Source organism: Brienomyrus brachyistius, chromosome 6, assembly GCF_023856365.1.
Source record: "Brienomyrus brachyistius isolate T26 chromosome 6, BBRACH_0.4, whole genome shotgun sequence".
Taxonomy (NCBI): Eukaryota; Metazoa; Chordata; class Actinopteri; order Osteoglossiformes; family Mormyridae; genus Brienomyrus; species Brienomyrus brachyistius.
The window spans coordinates 16,937,072-16,961,451 of record NC_064538.1 but is presented as its reverse complement, the minus strand read 5'-3'; the positions used below and the strand labels follow the sequence as shown (position 1 = coordinate 16,961,451).

At 53.0% G+C, this 24,380-nt stretch overlaps 1 protein-coding gene across 14 annotated transcripts in view; it reads right to left on the bottom strand.

The window, feature by feature from the left end:
* Positions 1 to 24,380, bottom strand: part of auts2a (activator of transcription and developmental regulator AUTS2 a) — a 242,992-nt gene that overhangs the window by 10,951 nt on the left and 207,661 nt on the right. For all 14 annotated transcript variants that reach the window (XM_049016632.1, XM_049016631.1, XM_049016634.1 and 11 more), the window contains one exon: positions 15,640 to 15,688. In XM_049016632.1, coding sequence (XP_048872589.1) covers positions 15,640 to 15,688 — 49 coding nt within the window. The remainder of the gene's footprint in view (positions 1 to 15,639; positions 15,689 to 24,380) is intronic.

Below are 24,380 nucleotides of genomic sequence, written 5' to 3'. Positions count from 1 at the left end.
TGTTTTAGTGCCTCCCTGCTTCTTCAGAGGGCGGCGGTTGCATTTTGCCGTGACATCACCACCCTGGCAGTCAACCGCGAGCACTAGCGGCACAGGCACCAGCACAGGCCTGGTTATTCTGGGACAGCACCAGGTTTAGCAGCTAATTTAGACACAACCCTGCCTTGAATAAACAAGCCACTTTGTGAGCCAAGGACCGTGACCACATCTTCTAACACGATGACATACTGGCGATGGATCGGGAGGAAAATGAACAACATGCGTGTTTCAGCAGAAATATCCCAGCTTCAGGCCGGGAACCCCGCGGCATAAAGCTGACCATGTTTCCCGTCATGCGACACCCCCAAAGTTGCCGTCCACACCATTCAACTGTCCCGAAACCCAACGGGGGACAAATCCTTTTTACCACATACACGGCCATCTGTCTGGGAGGTCTACCTGTGAATTTGGCTATAATGGTATACCACTGCCCCGGGAAAGATGGACGTTCTGAGGACCCCATCCGGTATTTCCGTGCGGCCTTGCTTGCGTACAGACAGACCAGGGGCCCGATCCCAAAGCTTGGAGTAAACAAGAGGCTCCGCAGAGAAGATGGTGTGTATAACCTGCAATTACCTGCCTCCCTAATTCTTCTTGAGCACATGCACACACAGAGGCGTGCACACACACACGCACACACACACGCACACACAGAGGCGTGCACACACACACGCACACACACACAGAGGCGTGCACATACACACGCACACACAGAGGCGTGCACACACACACACACACACACACACACACACGCACACAGAGGCGTGCGCACACAGAGGTGTGCACACGCACACACACATGCACACACAGAGGCATGCAGACACACATGCACACACAGAGGCGTGCACACACACATGAACACACACACAGACACGAACATGCACGCGCACACACAAACATACAAACATGCACATACAGAACTGAGCAGCTCAATCCCCTGTGCTGAGCTGTTGATTGGACCGATTTCCCAGAGTGTATTGCTGCTATAGTGAACGGCCAGTTGGGGGCTCCATTATGGCTGGCTAAGCTCTCCCCCTGGACCAGGGCCCCTTCCTCTCCTGCCTCCTGGGGGAAACATCTCCCAACCTGGTAGGGAATGCAGGCAACAATGGATCCTTCTTTTCAGGGGCTTAAATCCTGCAGTGCTAAAGGAGGGGAGGGCATGTGGTGCAATAAGTTGGGGGTATGGGGGGGGGTCATATGGACCCCGCGAAGTGGCTGCGAAGGATCGACAACCACCCCCCCCCCCCCCGCCCCCAACGCCTGCCGTCTGTTAGGCATGCTGCCGGGGTGAAGTGTGTTTGAACCCATAATGCAAACACAGTTGTCAAACAGCACATTAATTCAGATGGAGTTCAATCACAGGATGTGCGGCAGAATAAAGACGCCTTTGTGAGTCGTCCCCCCCCCCCCCCGAGTGCCCAGAACAATGCAGCACGCCGCCGGTCAGGGAAGCGGCGGGCTTGACAGAACTCGCTCTGCGCAGATGAGAAAACAAGCCGAGCGTTTAATTCTGGGCTGGTATCGCCAAATGAAAATTAGACGTGAGTTTGCTTCCGTTTGGGAAGATTGAATATTTCGCCCTGAGCAGTCATTTCATTAAGCTGCATAAATCTGTTCCCTCGCTCTCCCAGCTGGCGATTTTACTGCAAAATCCATGCATTTGGATTCCCGGGTTGGAAACAGAACCATCTCACTGACAGAACAGAAGCATACCACCCTCCCCACCCACCCCCCCCAAAAAAAAAAGACTATTTGCTTTAAGAGGGTTTTTATTATGAAAAAACCCCAAGGCTTAATGGAGAGGAGAGGTGCTGTTGTGTGTCCCCGCGCTCCCAGCACCAATTCCTCCTTGTGCTAACACGGCTCCAATATTAAGGCCATTCTTGCCATAATGAAGACTCTGGGGTCGCTGGAAAGTGAGGAATCTGTAATTTGCTTCCCCCGGGAGTTAATTTGTCAGCCATCCTTGATCCAAGGAAACAAATATATGCAGCGTTCCCTCTTGTTTTTGAGGGAAGTGGCCAGCATCGTTCCCGGGGTGGGTGACGGAAAAAAGCCTAGGACAGCAGCTCCCTTAAAATGACATCAGGAGCCTTTCTGTAAACGGAGGACCTGGAGGAGTTTAAATCAGCGGGACGGCTGCTCCGGTCTGGGGAAGGGGGATTCCTGGGATCAGCTGCTAGGCATGTTCCAATGACCAACAGAGCTAAAGAAACCCAATTATGGAGCTTCTGTCTGGGGAGAACCCCAAGGCAGGAGGGGGCTCATTATCCAGGAGGGTCACTGGCCGCTAAAGCTAACGAGCTAACCTCTGGATGCGAAAAGCACCGTCATGCAGCCTGACAAGGGGGGGCCCTGGGTGGGAGGTGAGCATTGGGGACATGGTGTGGGGGGCCCTGGGTGAGAGGGGAGCATCGGGGACATGGTGAGGGGGGCCCCAGGTGGGAGGCAGACGTTGGGGATAAGGCGAGGGGAGCCTTAGATGGGAGGCAAGCATAGGGGACACTGCGAGGGGGGCCCCAGGCAGGAGGAGAGCCTTGGGGATACGGTGAGGGGGGCCCCGGACGAGAGAGCAGCCTTGGGGATATGGAGAGGGGAGGCCCCAGGAGGGAGGCGAGTGATGGGGACACAGCGAAGGGGGTCCCGGGCGAGAGGCGAATGATGGGGACACGGTGAGGGGGGCCCCAGGCGAGAGGGGGGCCCCAGGCGAGAGGGGAGCCTTGGGGATACGGTGAGGGGGGAGTATAGGGAACATGGTGAAGGGGGCCCCGGTAGAGAGGCAGTTGTTGGGGATATGATGAGGGGGGGCCCAGGTGTGAGGCAGGTATTGGGGACCCTGGTCAGATGTGGGCAATCAGTGGCAAGGCCTGCTTCAGGAAAATAGGCCTGCGGGGTAGCTAATTGCCTGCACAAAAAGCAAATTATTCATCCTGCTTATTAGTGACTCAATGCTATTAGTGAAGCGTCGACATGGAGGGAAACACGGGTCCTCGAGCTCAGACTGCCTCTGAAGATGCCTGATGGAAACTGGGGGAAACACACAGTGGGTTTTAACAGTACTGGATTACTGTCCATTTTCAGCACACCATATAGTACAGATGTTTAAAAAGTGGTAAAAGGTTTTGACTTGAAAAAGCGTTTCGTTCAATCAGAAACGAATACCGGAAGCGAGCTGAACGGTAATCAGCGCAGTGTAATTGGGTGACAGGTGACAGTGAAGTAACATGCAGGTACTTTGCAGCTTCTGGAAGGTGCCAGGACCATCCTTTGTCAGCGTGTGAGGGACTGTGTAACTTAAAAGAGCAAATGTACAAAGTGTGTCTACTGCCTCATTTCCACCAGTACAGAGCCGGTGCTGGTGCTGGTGCTGGTGCTGGTGCTGGTGCTGGTGCTGGCTCTTGCTTGGTGCTGCCTGTGTTTCCACCGGTTTAAAAAAGAATGGAAAAGGAATTTTTTTTCTTGGCGAAAGTAAGAATAAAGTAAAGCTTCATATGTATTCTGTTTTTTGGATTTATTCGTATCTGTTTTGGGTTTTAAATTTTAATAAGCTATTGAACCAAAAAAAAATTGTTTTCAGAGTATGACTCATTGTACTTTGTCTCTACTGCCTGTATCCACTTTTGTCTCCTTAAATGCTCCCCAGTCTGCGTGTGTGAGTGAGTTTATTCTTGCTTGCTGTTTTACCGCTGTCCTTTTAAGGTTTGCGCAATAAGTGTGTCTGCTAAAACTGAACTTCGCTGTCTGCCTCACGATCACTCGAGCGCCACAGTATTCTATTTATTCGACCCGAAACATGTTTATAATTTATTATTAAATCTGACCAGCAGATCAATCTTTCATTTTCCAGAGAATAAAAAAAAAGTTATGCAACATTATCCTGCTAATAAGCTGGCCAGTTATTTCACTGCTGGCATCGGCAATATTAGACAAAACTATATCACTTATGGGTTGAATTTTCCGGGTATGTGCAAGATTTGGACGCAACAGCCCATCCCACTTGTTGATGTTAGGGTTCCGAATTCTAAGACCAACTTTTCTGTGGTGCCGTCCTGGAGCTTTTTTCTAGCCCAGGGCCAGTTTTCTGTGGTGGAAAGACATGGAATTAGCTATGGATTGGGAAAAAATTCAGCACTGGCTCCAGCACCGCGTTGGTGGAAACGAGGCATGGGACCCAGGGCCTAATACTGTTGGGGCCACTGTCCTCTTCCCATGCCAGATCCAGCACACAACACATCTTCCGCACGCACATACTGGCACATGTTTTCACCCCCCCTCGCTGAGCCATTCCGACAGGCACATCTTGGCCACACAAGAAGCTTCCGGATATTCCTGGGTGCAGATCCTGAGGCTTGGGGGAGAGGCAGCCCCATTGCTGTAGCCTGGGTGGCGTCTGACCCACACGTCGGGCCACACCACCCTCCGGAGGGCAGGAGGCATCTCTGTCAGGCCGGAGACACGCTGACGGATTTATGGACGAGAGGGTTCTGGGAAATCTTAACCATCCATCCCCCCCATGCTCAGGAGGCTCCCATCCGCCCCAGAATAGCAGAAGAAAACACAGTGGCAGACCAGTATGCATATTACATTACTCAGAGCGACAAACCCCCAGTCATGAACCATCAGGCGGGGGGGACAGGAAGCCGTCCCGTCGATCAAACCATGGATTCAGACGGCGCCACAAGACTGAAAGCCAAAAACAAACTTGCGCTGATGTGACAGGACCTGAAGGCCCAGCCCTCACATGCCGTGCCTGGATTGGCCAGCCTAGTCTGCCCTGACAGGTCGTGTTAGCTGTGGCTCCGTGACCCCAAGGCTACTGAGTTGTCCTGGTTGAGAGGTACTGTGTCGGCCCCTGATCTCCCCAGAGCACCCGTACACGGGCGCACCCGCCAATTTTAAGCGCTAAGCGTGTCAAGTGTGCTCTGGGGGGCCTGGTCCCCAAATGGGAAGTGACATGCTTCTGGATAAGAGACACCCCCGAGCAGCTTCTCCAGAGATGCTTGCACCAGCAGACCCCCCCCGCCCTGCCAGCAGTTGTGAGCCTGTCATGGACAGATGCCCAGGATAGGGGTGTAACGATGCAGTCTTCTCATGATTCAGTTTGATAGACACACGTCACAGCTCAATACACACACTATATATTCAGCAAAATAAGACTGAAAAACTAAGATCTCACAGTTCTTATTTATTCCTTTTTTTGGCAACTACATCTTCAAGAAAGCTGTTCTCAAACTATTTCCTTTTTTTCCCCTGCAGTTTTTTCCTTATTCTACCGGCTCCAGAGCAAAATGCAAAAATATAATCTCAAAGCAAAATTGAGATTACGCCTATTGCGCGCTGTTTGCAGTAACATTGTCCCCCCCCCACATCCCCATTTGCCACTGTGCCACAATCACTCTAGGAAATATTACAGCTGGCATGTGAGTTTGGTGGGAGGGGGGACAACATGACTGTGAAGGCTGCAAACAGCCAATTAGGTGACCCCATCTGACTCATCACGCACTCGCCACCTTCCCCTGCCCCACTACACTAACCCCCCCCCCCCGCCAATGCTTGTTTGGATTCGAGGCCTGAAATCATAAGCGGGGGATTAATTTTGTCTAGACAAACGTGTGTGTGTGTCTGTGGGGGGGTCTGGGGTGTGCTCAACTGGCTCACCTACGAATTATAAGGGCCCCGACAACGGAGATAAGCTGAGCGACCGGTGACCCCCACCCCGAGCGTCACCCTCAGACCCAGAAGTGCAGAAATAAATTCAGAGCGGCTGAGTGTTTGTTCAAGTATAATCAATTAAAACATACATGGGCCTGGATGCACAATGTGCCCTCCTCCAGGAAAATGTCATTCCGCATTCCTCTAGTCTGCGTAAACATTAATTATAATCTGAATCCACCTCTGCCGGGCTGTGAGAGGACCTGCATGGGGGAGGGGATTCCCGAAATTACTCCTTTCATAGCAATAAATGGAAACGTTGAGAAGCTGTAACGTTGTAAGAGAAGGTCAAGTGCTGGATCCAATTATAACAGCACAGAACACCGCCTTCGGTTGGGAATACCGGCGGCTTTCCACAGAATCGAGATCCCTCATCCGCATCTGACATTTACGCTTTCCTGCACGCTGACCTTAGACGTCCGTGTGTGAATATTAAACCCTACAGATCCCCCATAATCCTGCCTGATCACGCGGGGGGGGGGGGTGGATGGGGGTGGCAAACTGAGTGAAGCCAGCACTTTATTCTGCAGGCAGATGGGCCTTTCTATTCAGCATTCAAAGGAGGGGCCCTTCTTTCAAGATACGGAAGAAAAAACCCATTTGTAGCAGAGCCTGACTCCCTGACTGGGAGGAGGAACCCAGGAGAACCCCTGTCCCCAAAGTCTGGTTCCTAGATTCCCGCCCTGAGGCGCGCCATATTCTCAGCAGCGTTCCGGGGCTGAGGAGATGCATGAGTCCCCTTAGCATTAGCATGGCACAGGGAGGCCCTCTGTTCTCCTGCGTCCCCCACTCCCTCCCTGCCTGAGGAGGTGGCAAGGCGATTAACAGCACTCCCCACAGTCATTACGGTGCTGTCAGAGCCACCCGCGGCGAGCCGGGCCTCCGGTATCCGGCCCACGAAGTAACATCCCGGAGCGCTGTGAGCTTCTGACTTCCTGCCCCCCAGGAGGCGCGTTTTCCTCTGCGGAAACTTGGCCGCTTCTCCGCTCTGGCCCAGAATTCCAGAGGCACTGGAATAACAGGACAGCAGAACTCGAGCTGAACCAGAAGCTGCCCCGACCCCCTGAGCACGAGTGTAATTTCGGCAGGGCGGCGGCACCCCTGTGGTCCATCTTGTCAGCGGGGCTCTAAAAGCATGAACGTCTGCGTCTCTTACCCCGTGTCCCCCAATCTGGCAGAGGCGTTTGTTTTCATTGGCCCTGGAGAGAAACTCTGAAGCCAAAAGGAACACAAGGCCCAGCAGATCTCCCCCCAATCCGGAAAAGCATGTGTGGTGTTCCTGAACGCTCTGTCCGCACCACCACGACAGCAACAGCAAAACCAATAATGGAAAAAAGGGCCAAACTATTTCCCCTGTTGCCAAGTGTCCGGCCAACTAGCAAGGGAACATTCACACCTCAGCCGGGAGCGGCGCAAATAACAACTGGGAATGGAGTCTGTGAGCTTCCAGGAAGTGCCTGCCATTTTACCCATGAACACTTGCTCCGAAACGCCTCCTTGGGGCTGCCCAGCTGGGGGAACTGACGACAGTCCTTGAAACGAGAGCATCTGCTAAAGGATCTAAGTGGTAAAAAAAATAAGAAGAATCAGGCGGACAGCGGGGAGCCACAGAAGATAGAGGATGGAGGGAGGAGGGCAGAGGAGGACCATGCCTCTATCATGGCATGCCAAACACTATTGGTCCTTCCTCTGGGTTAGCCTGACGTACACAAAGAGCGTCCCCTCTGTAGCAGACTCAAAAACATCTGCAAGACGATCTCTCTCTCTCTCTCTCTCTCTCTCTCTCTCTCACCCTCCCTCCAGCATCTTGCCCTTTTTTCCTCCATCACCATCCACAGCCTCGTCTGCCAGGCACCGCCACCTCCTTCCATGATCCCCAGATTGCCCGCAGGCTCCAGGTTGAGCCTGATGCTCCTACGTGGCATGGCGAGAGTTCACGTGAGAGTCTCGCCATGCTAAGCCGCTGTCAGGAAATACCACCTTGCCCTGGCGTTATGGGGGCCCCCTCCTAGGGGCTGGAGGAGGGGTGGTATTCATTTCCCTGTTGATGAAGACAGCATTCACCCTTTGGCGAACCAATCTTTATATATCCCAGGGGGGCGCAGGGTCAGGTCCGGGGCTGAAACAGGAGAAGGCAACGACAGGCGGATGATGTGTGTGTGCTGGGACAGCTGCTCCTAGTCTGCTAAGCTCCAGCAGGTGGCGCTGGATGACGAGGAGGGGGCAGACCTTAACCTGCACACTGCAGACGTTGTGGTGACACCTCACGAGCCGTCCTTTCGGGAAAGGAAAGAGCAGGACAGCATTTGGGAATGCTGGCGAATAAGCAGTCGGCGGGAGCAGGTGGGGAGCATTCCTCGCAGGCACATTTAGGGGTCGCCTAAAAGCCTAAATCCCCTAGCCGTTATCGCCCGGCAGAGAATGGAGAGCAGGGCTAATCTTAGGGGCCGTCATTCCGGGGGGAGATGAGTATGCTGGTGTCACTCGTCACCTCACCTTTTCAGGCCCTGGGCCCCGGCCTGTCATTCATCGGCCTGCTAATGCTGTGACCCCCCCCCCAGGCATGCCGAATCTAATGGCCTAATCCCCCCCACTCTGACAAAAACAAGATTAACTGGAGGTTAAATACTCTTGTTGCTTAAATTTCGTCCTTGTCAGCAAGCCATGGGAAGCTCTTAATCTCAGGAAAGAGCTGTTGGGGGTGGATTTGGGGAGAGGGGGCAGGTAAGGGGGCCTGGTCATGACGTCGCCAGGACACAAAAGGAAAAGCTGGGGGTTGGTTGGGGGTGGGGGGCGCGTTACAAACATGCCCTGCTGACTTCTGTAATCTCGGGATCATAAATATCGCTGCGGTGGTAATCCGTCCTCCTTCTAGATGACACGGGCAGGCCGTGGGACTCGATGAATCACTCTCCGACGCGATAGCTGGCCGGTGTTCAACGGCATGGCCCATCAGCTCATGCCGTTCTCACGTATCCCTGTCACGCGGGTGCTGCTCGTGGCCTGGCCTCGGGATGACGGCCACGTCATAAACGCGCCCTCAAAGCGGCCACTGGCGACAACAGAACCGGCTAAAACCAAAACACTCCAGATCGGCGGAAGCCAAACACCACATCCACAGAAGCTGAAAAACCGTCACTAATAGCAGAAGGAGTCAGCGCCACACACAATTTGGGGGTAAACCAAGCCCCTACACAAGATTAATACAATACAACTGAACTGTGACAAATTTAATTTCAAATTTAATTTAGCAAAATCCCCCACATCCAAGGACAAACACCACTAATATCTCAACAAATGTGAATTTGCTCTCTGCGGAAAAAGCTACAAATAATTTCATGGAAAGTCTCGTACTCACCCCGCCCCTCCAGTAGAACACACGCACACATACCCCAGCACTGCTGCTCATCCACCTGCCGCAGGAATCAGCAGCTCTTGGCTGCTCTGTGTCTGGCCCGTGTTGCTGCCCTTCCTCCATGGGGCCGCACCGGTCGCTCTGCTTATCTCCCGCTATTTCCCGCGCTCCTGGGGGGCGGCCGGGGGCTCTAAATGCAGGGGGTGCTTTGTGGGGCCGGCCAGCTGCTGTCAGCCTCTCCAGTGAGCCTAAGTCCCTGCGAGTCAGTCAGGCTCCACGACCTGCGGTGTCAGGTAACGCTCCCTGAACAGAAGCTTCCCTTACACTGGGAGTTCTCTCTCTCTCTCTCTCTCTCTCTCTCTCTCTTTTCCCTCCTTCTCTCCCTCTCCCCCCCCCCCCCCAGTTTAAGCTCTCTAGCTACAATGCGTGTCTAATCGTATGGCTTCCAGTGGCGGAATGGCAGTCCGAGTCGACACATTGACACCATGTGATTTTAGCTCCTCTGGATTGTACATGAGGGGCACCCTGCCTCGGGAGGACCTTGTCTCCTGGGGTGGGGGGGTCTTTCCAGAATGCATCAACGGACGCTTTGCAAAGTGGCCACATATACAAATCTAGCCAGCCGTGCTACTCTCTGTTCCCCGTGACATTCACGGGCCCAGACCTTGAGCACCCATCTGTTCAATCATAACACAGCCCCCTTCAGTGACTGTCACGGGCCCTGGCTCTCTAGTGCCTTCTGCAGGGCTGTCCTGGTACTGTGCACCTGACACGATTCCTAGACAGCACTTGCGAATGGGACTGAAATGCACCTCTACAAGGCCAGGGGACAATGAGTAATTTGAAGGGAGGGACTGAATACTGCACCACTCGTCTTTCGGGGGGGGGGGGGGGGGGGGCTACTGGATTTCAGTTAGATTACCTCCCAGACTAGATGAGCCGCTCTGTTTGGGGGGGGGGGGATGCACTTTCATTACTCCAGGCTCGGGTTACACGCTGTGGGGATTAGCAGACCTGGGCATCAGGGGAAGGGGGAGGCATCAGTAGGTTGCTCTACGGCTCCTGGTTCCTAGAAACCGGGCCCCCCCAGATAGGGCAGCAAAATAATCCATGGGACGTGATTGTAGTCGGGGGATATTTGTGGGCCCACTTCTCAACATGGCAAACTGGAGGCCCCTCTCTCCCTGCCGGCTGCCGCCACGCTCCATGATGAGGGAGGCAGCGCTAAAGTCTGCCTAGGCAGTAGCTTGCCTTGAGTGGTTTCGGCGAGGGCAGTGGCTGGGGCGCCTGGGGGGGGGGGCAGGCTCAGACCACTATTTATTTGAACCGCGCAGAGAACTCCAAACAGTCAGCTGCCTCGGCGCTCTCTCAGCGAGCCCGGTTCAGGCAACCCAATACCCCCAGGCGGCCGCGGGTGGGGGTCCAGTTACTGCAGGAACAAAGGGCACACTGTGCTTGCCCTCCCCCTCCGAGGAGGAGTCTGTACAAACATGCACAGTTGTGTCAGTCTTGGGCAGGGTTGGGGGTGGGGGGGGGGATTAATATATCACACGGCAGTCTGGGATGGGCCTCACTTTCCTGCTCTTTACCTCCGTGGCCCAGAGAGCTGCAAACAGCTAAAACACACGTTCACCCGTCGCCCCCCCCCCATAAAAACACCCCCAAAGCCTCGATCTGCCTGCCAGCCGGCCTGAGAGGGACCTTCTTAAATGTCTGGTTTTATATGTCGCTGTTTGTACAGAATCTTATTCATGACATGGAATAAAGCAGAGCCTAAACTGAAACCGAATAGCAGTGTGCGGGGGGGGGGGTAATCTCTAGCAGATGGTCCCCGATCAGCGGCCTGGCTGGGAGGACTCGACATGCCTGCCACGTAGGACATAAGTCTTGAACCAATTTGCTGATGGTAAAATTTCTGACGGTAAAATTTTACGCTTCACACCTGATTAGACCTCATTCGTACAAACACATGGACAAGCTCTTTACACCTCTGACCAAATTTAGTTTCCCCGCTAGATACTACCCGCAAATGTCCATCTATGACCAGCACTGCCAAAAGGAGGCAGTGTAATATTGTGAATTCCAGTAAGGCAACTGAAAGCATCGAACATCTCGGGCTTTCCTCTGGGACACATAACAGGAAAATATCAGCTTCTATGCAGTTAGTTTTGAAATGAGAATTTATATTTAGAAATTGAGGTGGAGCCTGGCGTGCTGGCATGTAGTTATGCCATAATGACGGGCTGTCCGGGATAAAGGCCACCATAAACTCTGACCACCGGCAAGGATGCTGTGGTCAAAATCGGATGCGTGCCTCTCCTCAGTTCAGATCAAATGTGACCCAGGTTCGAACCCAAACACAATGCGATATTAAACACTCCTCGGCTCACCAATTCAGCCCAAGGGGAGAGAGTGAGGCACTTGAACATACGGCACTCACCCCGGTAAGTAACCATTACACACTCCTGCAAAAACAGGCGCTTTCACAGCAGAGACAGGGGCCAGGGGGAGGTGTACTGTCACACTCCCCAGCAGAGCAGGTGTGTTTCCAGTGATAATTTAACAAGATTCTCCAGGAGATAGAGACAGAGGGGGTGGGGGTAAGCTAATCATGTCTGACCGGGACCCTGAGGAAGGTCCGGTCCCTCTCTGGGCTCGGCCCGGTAAACAAACAGCCAATGTCATATGGGAATACGGACAGCAGCGGCCCCGGCCTGCTGAGAGGTAGGATCGTGGCCGGCGCCAGACCCCTCACTGACAGGCCGGCCGTCACCGGAGGGGCTCATTAGGGGCGGCTGGGCACCGCAGCCGTGGCCTTCGCTGCCTGCCTCTCTGACTGACAGGTGAGTAATTGGACGAAACAAACTGCCAGGCACAGCACGGCTGCCGAGACAAAAAAATAAAAAAAGGCGTTGCCAGCAGTGGGGGCCGGAGGGGCCCCTGAAAGCCGTCAAACCAGAGGCCCGGCTGTGCTGACTGGCTGATGTCACGCTGCCGCGTCTCCCAGCGGGGGGGGCTAATTGATGTGCCGAGGAGCGGAGCTTTCGTTATCCCGCCGAGTGACAGGCCCTGGGCCGCGCCGTGGCAGGAAGCTGTCAGTCACGCGCAAGGCTGAGTGGCAGGCGGCAATGCAGTGCACACGGAGCCCCCCGGTAAACAGGCAGCGAGAAGCAAAAATAAATAAACAAGTAACGAGGAAGGTGCTGACGGGGGCGTGTTTATGCCCACCTGACCTCGATTCTGTAACCAGGCTCCGTGATCGCCTTACCAGGCCTGTCCGGCTCTCCGGTAGAACTGTCTACCGTCACGTGTTACCACGGTGGGAGGCAGGGCAGTTCGCAAGGTGATGTCAGACTCCCCATTAATATGCGACCTTGTTGGCGATATCAGGTCTCGTCCTGGTTGCTGGAATGACTGCAGCCTGGCGATCGTAGTGCTCGTCAGTTACCAGGGGGGACAGGTGGCTGTATGTGTACAGTAACGACTGCCTCCCAGCCAAGTTAAGAGCACATTGAGATGTTTGTTTGGAGTGTGTGGCTTAATTCAGGTTCCAGGCATTTTGCTTTGTGTGGCCCCGCCCCCAGTGCTCAAATGCCTGATTTAAGGAGGATGAACTGACGTTGATCTGCTAACCCGAACCCATTTCGTTTACTACAGGCTTTGGTTACAAATCCCCCGCCGCAGGTCAGCAGCAGGTGGGGCCTTTCATTCATCAAGGACGGAATCCAGTACGGTGGGGGCGGGGCACAAATGAAAATGTGTGTTGGGCCGACGTCTCAGAAAATCACCTTGAGCGAGGCTGTACCCCCTTCATGCCCCCCAGCGGTCATTGGAAGCTCTGGACCTATTTGTCACCCATCCCCTCTGCCGGCTTGCATCTCCACATACCACCCACAGGCCATAAGTTGGCTTCACCTTCACCCGCCAGTGCTGGAGCTGAGGTGTGGCAGAAAATGCCCCCCAAACATCCCTTCACAGCTTCATTCTCGGCCTGCGGCCCCGCAATCATACAGGACTCCGCTTTGGAAAGAGCCTTTGACGACAATTCAGGGGCTCGCTGACTTATTATCTCCTTACCCCGTCCCCCCAGCCATGAAGAATCGCACCTACAACAGCACCACATCAGCGTGGCAGAATCGGCCCCTTGTGCTGGAGAGGCGCAGACTCGGCAGCCCTCAGCATGCCAGAAACGCGGCCCCTCTGGTGTATCTGTCCAGCCACATTTAGCCTCCCGAGTCAGGTGGCATTAATTTAATTGGCCCGCCGACGTTAACTCGCTCTCCGCTGAATGCGGTTCTTAATTGCCGCTCACTGAACCTTCTCTGATTGGTCGGGTGATTAGATACATAAACAGCAAAAGAATAAAAGAACGGAGGAAATGAGATAACGAAAGGCCCTGTCTGTCTGACATCCGCAGGCGAACGTCGGTGATTTCTGTCAATGTTTAACAGTGCTTCCCTAATTGGTGCGGTAATGTGGCGACTGGGACGTGGGGGCTGAGTGACGTGAACACGTTATATAATTACGCACAATGGCCATGCTAAGGGGGACATGGGAATCGATGGCGATGGGGGGGGGGGGGGGTTACTGGTGGCGGATGACAATCAGCACAGCGTTGTACCAGTAATCACTGCGGCCCCCGGCTGTGCCAGGTGAGGGCAATGCTGCAAAGACGCTGAACAGCGCTGCACACTTGCCCCGCGCTGGAACACGCAAGCCGTGCATCAAAGCCACTGGCAGCGCTGCGGGAGGCGTGCTGTCACGAACGAGCCTGCCGCCATTTCACGGCACTTACCGCGTATCAAGCCGAGGGTGTCAGGAACATACCGCCACGCGCTGGGAACGCAGCATAGATATACCAACACTGTAGCAGCAAGATCAGGAATTATGATTATGAATTTTTCTTGCACGACTAAATAATATAAATAATAAAGAATAAATAATAAATCACACCAGTTCCAGATATTCTGGAAAACTCATCTTACAGGAGAGCATGATATAAAATCATGCCTTTTTATCTCTGAAATATGTTTGAATACGGAATTTTAAAAAAGTACCTTGTTTAATATTTATTTACGTTTAGCCTTTTCATTCTCTTCGCCTCCCCCCCACCCCCCCCCCACCTCTCAGACATCGCTGGTAATATTTCAGTCGTTCATTGGTGGCAGCAAAATAATATCTGCCCCCCTGTGCCATCTCTGGACCCACCAAGCAGCCCAGCGATTGCCTTAATGAACATCTCCTGTGTACGAACAGGCAGGGAGGCCCACCCCCGCAAATATTGACATTATCTCCACAGTCCCATCCCCTTGCTGGTCCTGCTGGAAGACCCATGATGGTAATCCCTTTTAACAAAACAATCCCAGTACACTCTCCTTTGGCAGCAGCCACCCCCCCCCCAATAAAAATACCAGGCAGCCCAAGGTCCTCTGCACCTGGATTTGGGCTAATTCACACCACAAATAAGAATTAGCATATGGTAGGAAGGAGGGATCTCAGCTGAAAGAAAGGCAGTCATTTAAATGGAAATAGAGGGCAGGGGACAAGCCGCCGTCAGCGACAGGAAAGCGCATTTGTGTACTGTTTCCCAAGCAAAGCCTTTCAGGTCTAAAAAGGGGTCTGTGTTGATTTAGTCGGCTCAAAGGGAGCTTAATCTTTTCAAGGAAACTAAATCACCACAGACAAGTGTCTCCCCAGAAAGGTTTTCTGTGGAGCGGCGCCATTCAGGACCTCATGGATGCCACAAATCAAACTCTGTAAGTAAACACGTGAGAATGCGGCAGAGGTTTCGGGGGAGCCTTGTCCGCATCAATCAGCGGTCATTCTCCCCCCGTGGTGGGCCCCCCTCGCCTTAGCAACGGGCTGTTACCCAGGAATTCCGATTTGCCGAGATGGCTTCCATTATTCCGCCTTAGGTGCATAAAAATAAGAGCCCGGACCGCAAGGATTTTCAGGTGACACGTAGCGGCAGCCGTGAGGGGCGTCTAATGTCACCGTTCGGGCACTCTCTCCCTGCCGCGGAAGCGACTGGAAGGCCAGGGTGGACCCCTCAAGATGCCTTTCCACCTTGGATTCGGTCCTTCCCAGGCCTAAGGAAACGTCATTCTGGGAGCGTGATTTTGGGAGCACCAGGACAACAAAACACGTTAAACTGTGTGTGGATCCATCAGCCACCGAGCCAGAATAACTGCATTTTCGGGTAAGAGAGCAGGAAAAATTAATCCTCAACGGCAAGCCAGCGAATAATTACAGAATGGTAGCCTGCTGACATGTAAAATGTAGGCGGGAGTCGTGTGGTGCATCGTCATATGACATTCCCCATGACTTTGGCCACTAATAATATCACCTCGAATGAGGCATCTCTCACCACAAAAACACGCAGAGCACCATGGTCAGGGCTAGGTTTCCATACCCTGAAAATGGTAAATGAAGGAAGAATCCCACAATAACACTGTTTTTACCACCTTACTCAATACTACATCATGCGAGACAGCAAGGCACGACTTATTAAGCAAAACTTCTTGACGTACCTTTATTTGCAACAGTGCTGAAGAACGTCTCCGAGCTGGCATCGGATCCCTGAAACACAGAAATAAACGTCAGTCTTCCCAGTCCCTGACCAGGGAGGTTTCACCTCCAAAGGCGCCCCAACCTTGCTGCTTGGTGTCGCAGTTCCCACAGCAGCCACTTGATGGCAATGTTACACCGCGATGAGGCCAGTGAGGGTCGTGCGCTAAAGCCTGCAGAAGGCATTTGCCGCGCTCTTCTGCAGCGCTAACATTTAGCCTGAGCATTTACACATTATTTCAGATAATTAAAGCCTTTTTTTCCCCCCGTAACGACAATGCAGTGGCTAATTTGGAAGAAGTGTTTTAATACGCTGCATTAGTGGCGACGGCGGTGGCGAGAGCCGGACGGGCTGAGCGAGCAGCAGCACACAGCACTGTGCTTAATCATCTCTGGTGAAAGGCCCATTATTTCTGCACCGCTAAACAGCATATTTCAGCACAGCGTACAGATTCCCTCAGCCGCTTGCACCCTTGTTCAGGGGAGTAAATAGCTCCATGCTATCAAGTTAAACTTCATGTCTCTCCCCAGTTCTCACACTAATGATCAGATGCTGATGTTCTGTGTTTGTGAAACTTATTGCAGGGAGCGCAGCCATAATTTCAGGTTAGCTTCGAAATGCCAGCATGGCATGGGAGTGCGTGAGTTGCACTGAACGTCCACACTATGCCCTTTAACGGTGCCACCATTTAGCCTGGTCTCTGCCCGTGAGAAATAGCCAGCAGTGAAGAGAGAGACACCTTCGCCGTCCTGTAGCACGCGGCATGCAACTACTCTTGGCATCTCAGAGAGGGCACCAGACAGAAATTTAGAAAAACCAAGGAGGCGAGAGCGAGGTGCCATAAAAGCAACGGTGCACAGGTATGTACAGTCATAACGTGGGGAAACCCAAAGGCATAATGCGGGGAAACCCACAGCATGTCAACGTCAAAAGACTGACCTGAAAATGTATAAAAGCACAGGTATTATTCAGTATTAGACATCACCAGAAAGCAGGTGTGAAAAGCAATTAATGGGAGCCCTGCTAGTGAAAATTGGAAAAAAGAAGGTCGGACTTAAACGCACTAAATCAGCAGAAAAAAATCCAAAGGGTTGAACTTAACCACAAAAAAAACAAACAGACATCTGGAAGCACTTATGCTGAACAGCCGATATGCAGAAGTTCATTTCAAACGGAACCACCTCACCCAGGAGGAATAAGCCGTGATGGAGAGGCACAAGCACACCAGTGCACAAGCTTACACAGACATGATATTAACGGGAGGCAGCCCCCCAGCACCCCCCTGGTGCTCGGAGAGCCCATTACGGGGCCATGTCGGCGGAGCGCCCGTGTAGAATGGACACAGCCTGCATACCTTTGATGTGGCAGCTCTGAGGCGGGGGACCTTCGTCAGCGACCCGCGGATTCAGCGAGCGCACCCCCCCTTCACATTCTGCTCGTCGAGCGGCGTAATCCACAAACGGATGGCAAATTCCACTCTACTCGCGCCGGTAACAGCCATGCAGGGGGGGCCTTTTCCAAGGAGGATTCCGGGAGCGAGAGAGGGCGACGGAGCTAGCGGACAAAGGAAGCCATGTGTGTCGGCTTAGCGATGGCGGGGCCAGGCGCGGATAAGCCAGCGATCCCTCGGAGCACAACTCCCCAGCACAGGGTGGCACACGGCAGGAGCGTGGCACTCTCTGTGTTTCACAACTATCCCCCGCCTCCTGTGGAGAGAGACAGCTTCATCTCCCAAAAGCAGCGCTCCTGGAAACAGATCCTCGTGGACCGGTGGTTGGGGAAGAGCTCCGAGGAGCTGCCGTCTGCTGAAAGAGCCTTAGCTGGCTCCCCGTCCCACCAGTGCGAGTGGCGACGATGCACTCAGTGCAAAACCATCCAAGATCAGACACCTCCTGGGTTCTGTGTGCCTCCACGAGACCAGAATCCAACAGGGTGTGAGAAGAAGACGCCAAATCGAACCACAATGGAGGAGGAGAAACGGCAGGACTGTGCTTCCTCTCCGACTCCGTGCTCTCTCGCTCTCTCTCTCCCCGAGAGTGCCTGTGTCCCGTGGTTGCTGGCTGATCCCTCACCAGACACACTCGAGTTTCTCCCTCTGATCAGTGCTTAACAGAAGCCCCCATTCACTGAGCCATTCACCACGGAGGTGGCTCCCCCTCCCCCCTGACAGCCGCCGCCGTCGGATCCTCCCACTTCCTGATTCTACCTGCTTACACGGTGCCCCCCCCCGTAAATCCACACGCACGGGCACCCGCACGCACACACATACACACAGTTGCAAGAATGCTGAGAGTCAACCGTCAGGTAAGAGCGAGGAGCAGTCCCACACAGGGGGCCGTCGGAAGACGTGTGTGTGTGCACGCGCCGTGTTTGTGTCTGAGCGGACAGGCAGGCGTACGTGAATGGGGCTCCGAGCCGTTGGTGGGAGGGCCAAACATTGAGCGAGCGAGCGAGCGAGTGAGGGAGGGAGGGAGGGGGAGAGAGAGAGGCAGGGAGAGGGGGAGGGTCACAGACAAGAATGATATTCTTTCAGTCAGTGCCGAGTGGGATGATGTCAGCCGCTAATGAATTTCCCAGTAGGGTGCAGCTACCGTGAGGAGAGCGGCACAAAACCCTCCTTCACAAGCAGCCCTGTACCTCCACATAAATTTAAGTCAAGGACTTCCTGTTTACTCCACTTAGCACAATGTTAGTCTTTCCCCCACTGGACCGGGACAGGGTCGCTGGCATTCTTTGAAGCCCACAAGGTGATTAGTCACGCGTGATCTCTGCGGGACCTTCACTCCTGAACACAGGCATCTCTCCCAGCGATGCTGCACAGAGCCTCTGCATGTCCCTGCCAGTCATTACATCACACTGAGCCTGCAATATGTTATACGTAATGCAGCAGGCGCATTAAAGTATGAAAAGTTTGTTCTGGTTTGTTTTGACCCAGTTCAAGTCAAACAGGAGGTCTCGGAAAATCCGAGAGGGCCCCTACGTCCCATGGACCTCAGCATATCCTTGTGATCTTCAGCCCTGACCATGGCTTCTTGGCATGAGTCCTCTGGCCAGTTTGTACCCATGGAGATCAGAGGTGTGACACCGAGACGCCCTGTCCCAGTAGCTACTCTGAGCACCATGTGAACGTCACGAGTCCAGGTATGGGCCCTTACCCACCCGGCTCAATCAGCATGGTCCGGCACCAGCTGTTGTTGCCCACCCCCAGTATAGCACCATGTGAATAAAGCCTGATCGCACACAGACTGGTCCTGGCTCTAAGGGGAATTGGTTTACAGCTAACATTGTCTAACCAAAGGTTACAAAAAAACACCCTAATTCCGCATATTGGTCAGGGCACCATCACAAGCAAAAGCACGCAGATAAAAACCGTGTCGTCAGGATGGAATTTCTGATTGTTGGGCAGTTGGTTGCCGATGAACATCCACAGCACGTGCTTGGCCTTTCTGGTACAGATCACTGCCCCACCACCTCGTTCTCTGCACACCTGTATATACAGCAGCAAAGGCAAGAATCACACATCAAGGTGCCACCGCATCCACTTTCCTCATAAAGAATCAAGGTCACTGATGTCTATCAGAGTGGAATAGATGTTTGCCTTATCTGGAAATGCCTTGGTCTTTATCATAGACACCATCGTCTATGGGTCGCTGTCCAAAGCACAGATGTCCACCATAATCTATTGAGAGTGTGTATATCCCCTTCACCCCCATTTCATAACGCATTTCTAGCAGGCGAAATTACCGGTGTATGCCGATGTTACCGTGGCAATGTGGGGACGGCTACCTCACAAGATACACGCGCTGCATGTAAAATACCCGAGTTTTTGCACTACGAACCACGTGGAGGCCATTGAAAACCACAAAGCTGTAATGGTGCATAGTGGTGTTCATGCTTACGCAAGGAAGTATTCACTGAAAAATGGCGATGGGCCTTCTAGTACGGCGAGGGGGGCGGGGCTGCACGTGCACAGTTAAAAGAAATATCACACTTGCAAATGCTGCTCGTTATCAGGTTCGAAGACATTATGGGTGCCGCATTTCTGACCTTTCGGGGGAACACGCCTGCCGCCTGACCGAAATGCCCTGAGCAACATGGCGTGTGAAGAAACAGCTGATTTCATCGCCGGGTTATGGGCAGGAAAGATCAAACGGTATCTTGGGCTGTGCGACGTGTGCCTGTCGGGCCTGCCTGTGGACCATGGGGCCCTGCGCCTACACTGTCATCCCGGACACACTCTCCAAGCCTTGATCCCCAGCTTCAAAGCACCCAGACGGATTTTGACCCCCTGTGGTTTAATTTGACAGGAACTTTTCCCTCGATGGTGATTGCATGAGACCAGCTGTCGTTTCAGGACTTCACCCTACATCAGGAAAATTTCTCTCGTTTAAAATATTACTGATAAAAGGAAACGAGTTTGTGGCGGGAGTGCAGTGGATGTCACGTGTTAAAGGCTCACAGCCAATCTCACTCCCACCCTGGATCTTGCCCTCGATTACGTTTCTGCAGATTGGATTTACCATGGCGTGGATCTCGAGGCTGGAGACGAGTGGACAGATGCAGCGCCCCCCCGATGACACGTTAAACCACCCGGCAGTTTAAATTAGAGTGACGTGGAACCTGGCCTGTAATGCGGGAGAAAGTGCCAGAAACAAAGGACCTGTTACTGAACAGCTAGGTTTGCTATCGCTTGATTCACAAAAGCAATTCTGAAACGGTCAGGGTCGGCCATCGGTTTGACTTTCCCCAACCCCTAATCCTTCCCCCACACCTCAAGCTTCTCGAACCCATGTGGCTTGGGCGACCAGAGAAGGAAGGGCCAACATGTCAGGTGTAGCGAGAACATGTACGTACATGTGGAGTAGTCCAAGGGATCACTGTCATTAGGAGATGTTCTGACCTGTGAGACTATCAGAACACCGGGCCAAACTCTTTGTCCCTCCATTAGCTCCATTAGCACACTGGACCAAACTCTTTGTACCGTGCCAGAAAAATAAACATATTAAGATTTCAGGTTCTGCCGTCATCAACGAAAAATCAGCATCGGCCGTTCTCTGTTCTCTCCCGCTGCACAAACAAAGGAACAATGGCTTGGATATCATGACTGCAGCGCACGGGGACTATAAAACAAAAACAGCGATGAAGAAAAGAGATTATCACGGCGGGCTTAGAGCCAGGGCTGGGGTTAATTAAACATTTCGTATAACAATAAAAAAAAATGCTGGCTATACTCAAAATAAGCGGCAGAGAGAAAGAGGAGCAGTGAAGGCACCTGCTCACTGAGGTCAGCTGACAGGAAGCTGGGCAAGCAGAGATTGGCCCTCACGAGAGATCCAGAAACACGCATGTGCGAGACCGCCCCCTTCAGGACGCCAGCGTTCTTTATGCTCATTAAATCTGAGCTTATCTCACCAAGACCGAAACACGCCGGCAGCGACGGACGCCTCTAATCTCTGCTTCCTGACAAGCTCGCCTGACAGCACCTTTCCGTTTGAATCCGTGAGTCGCGTAGCCAGACGTATATTAATGTGTCAGTCATCGCCGGCTATCTGTGCCAGAGGAATGAGAGGGAACGGGTGGGGGGGGGGGGGCTTTGGGCCCGGTCTGTGAACGTGAAGGAGAAGTGACAAGACGAGAGAGAGACAGAGAGACGAACCCCTGGGGAGGGAGTAGCAGCAAACGGCGCTCGCGTTTCCCAACGCCTTATATAAATCATACAGGCGGCTGAAGGGCGGCACACGTCGGGACGAGACGGCTCCTACCTCCCCACCGCCGAGAGATGGAACGAGACAGAGAAACAGGCCTTTGAATTTAAAACCAGTAAATATAAATGACACATAGGGGCCATCGCTGTGGCATCTTTCACACTCGTCACTCAGGGGCCATCGCTGTGGCATCTTTCACACTCGTCACTCAGGGGCCATCGCTTTGGCATCTTTCACACTCGTCACTCAGGGGCCATCGCTGTGGCATCATTCACACTCGTCACTCAGGGGCCATCGCTATGGCATCTTTCACACTCGTCACTCAGGGGCCATCGCTGTGGCATCTTTCACACTCGTCACTCAGGGGTCATCGCTGTGGCATCTTTCACACTCTTCACTCAGGGGTCTTCGCTGTGGCATCTTTCACTCTCGTCACTCAGGGGCCATCGCTGTGGCATCTTTCACACTCGTCACTCAGGGGTCATCGCTGTGGCATCTTTCACACTCGTCACTCAGGGGTCTTCGCTGTGGCATCTTTCACTCTCGTCACTCAGGGGCCATCGCTGTGGCATCTTTCACACTCGTCACTCAGGGGCCATCGCTATGGCATCTTTCACACTCGTCACTCAGGGGCCATCGCTGTGGCATCTTTCACACTCGTCACTCAGGGGCCATCGCTATGGCATCTTTCACACTCGTCACTCAGGGGCCATCGCTGTGGCATCTTTCACACTCGTCACTCAGGGGCCATCGCTGTGGCATCATTCACACTCGTCACTCAGGGGCCATCGGTGTGGCATCTTTCACACTTGTCACACACAGGGGCCATCGCCATGGCATCTTTCACACTCGTCACTCACAGGGGCCATCACTGTGGCATCTTTCACAGTCATTTAAAGCAACATTTATCACAAGTAGAAGGGAAAAAGAGCACGAGATCTAGTGGAGAAAGATCTGACGGATGCTGCGGGGGAGAGGAGAAAACACGGCGTCTGCGAGAAACTGTATAAGGGAGGTATTTAAAAAAAATAGAAGAGTAATACATAAAAGAATAAGAATATGCAGCCTCGTAACTATGCGGCCAAATCTGGGAACATCTGACATGTGACACAGCTATGGGAACGCCTTAGAGGGGGGATTAAAAAAAAAGCAAAGAGATGCTACTGCAATAGTATCCTGCGGTGGAGGGATGCAGGCGGTGGGCGACAGCGGGGAAAGGCCTGGGCTCGCTCCTGCGTTTACTCCACATTGTGGCGTCCTGCTGGCCCCTTTTAGAGCCTCGCTCTGAAAACAAACCGGACGGCAAAATTGTTTTAACCTTCCTCATCAGACAGCCCCATCACATGCTTAATGCATTTTTTGGTTTTAAAAACACAGGGGCCCCTCCGACCAAATTATAGGCGTCCCGGGGAGCGGAGACTGCCTCAACGTGCGTAATTTCAGGGCAGTCAATCATCCTGCATTCAGTGGGATGGTGAGGATAGGAGAAAAAAGACAGGGCAGCAGTGTCAAAACATTTTAAAGTGTCATTCATGGAGGATGCAAATGCCCTCTGGGACACGGTTATGTCGAGGCAGTGCTCTTATGTCTGGTTGATAATTAAAATCCACTTCAAACAAAATAAATAAATAAATAAAAAAAGCAAAACACAGCGGCACTAGCTTGCTGGTGTACGCCAGCACGAGCACAAGTTGGGTTTGTACGACAGGCGAGTGCCACATGGGGTCCAGACGATGTCAAAGAACAGGAAAGTCTGCCTGGTCGCTGCTATAGGAAACAGATTCGCGCATCAAAGGAGGAGGATAATAGAAAAATCAGAAATCAGAACAAAACACAAGCAGCCCCTGAGAGGTTATTTTAAATAAAAACAAGCCACATTCCATGTCTTTTTTTTATCAATGGAATGTTGTTAAATTCATAACATATTATAGCTCTGCTTGTTTTCATCTAGGGGATTCATGACAGAGCCAGCGACAGACAAAGGAAAAACCCTCCCTGACCAGTAAATGCGCATTAATGCAAAACACTGCATGTGCTTTGGCTAAAACAAAAACACAGCGGCATCACACACACACACACACACACACACACACACACACACACACACACACACACACACACACACACACACACACACACACAGAGAACGCGGCGGTCTGAGAGAGAGAAACAGTCCTGTTCAGCCACCCCACTCACCCTCCTGAGGCCCCACTTAATTCCTGCCAAGCGCACCATTGCGTGGGATTATATTTTCCCTTTGTCACTTTGTTCTGTCCTGCGGGGGGGGGGGGGGGGGGGGGGGGTTAGTGACAGCGGACTGCGCCTTTAAGACAAATCGCCATAGAGAGCGCAGAGGAAATCGTCAGGAAGCGTGATATTAGAATGTGCGTGACCCCCGGTTGCCTCTGTAGCCCCGAGCGATTGGCCCAGCTGGGGAAAAATGGCGCACGCATCAGGCCCCCGCAACGTGCAGTCAGGACCATTCTGTCAAGTATGCTGAGGGTCACCCTTCCCCTGCTGGGCGCCCCTCCTCCACCGCCCTCTTTTTTGAAGCACCCCAAAGTGGCATGATGATAGGCTCTCTGGGGGGACAAGAGATGGCCTGAGACTTCAAAAGCCAGCCGGCTGACAGACAGTTGGAACGTCCCCCCCCCCCCCCCCCCCCATAGGCCCAACTCCCTCTGCTTCTGGAGGGGTTTCTAATTGCATTTCACAGGGATTGAACAAAATAAGGCCTTGTTCTCCCCACCGGGGGGAGTGGCCATGATCTGAGCTTACTCCGCGTGACGAGAAGCTTTAATGTGTCAGTGGGCCACGCAGCATCAGTACTGCGAGAGCACAGGAGGGTGACCATGGAGAGAGAGCCCAGTGCAGATCGGTGACCCCCCCAGTTGCCTCACTCGCTTTCCACTGCCGGGGGGGGGGGGTCACCGATTTGCACTGGGGGCTCTTTGAAGACGCCACATTTAAATATTTAACACGCATCCCCAGACCCCCG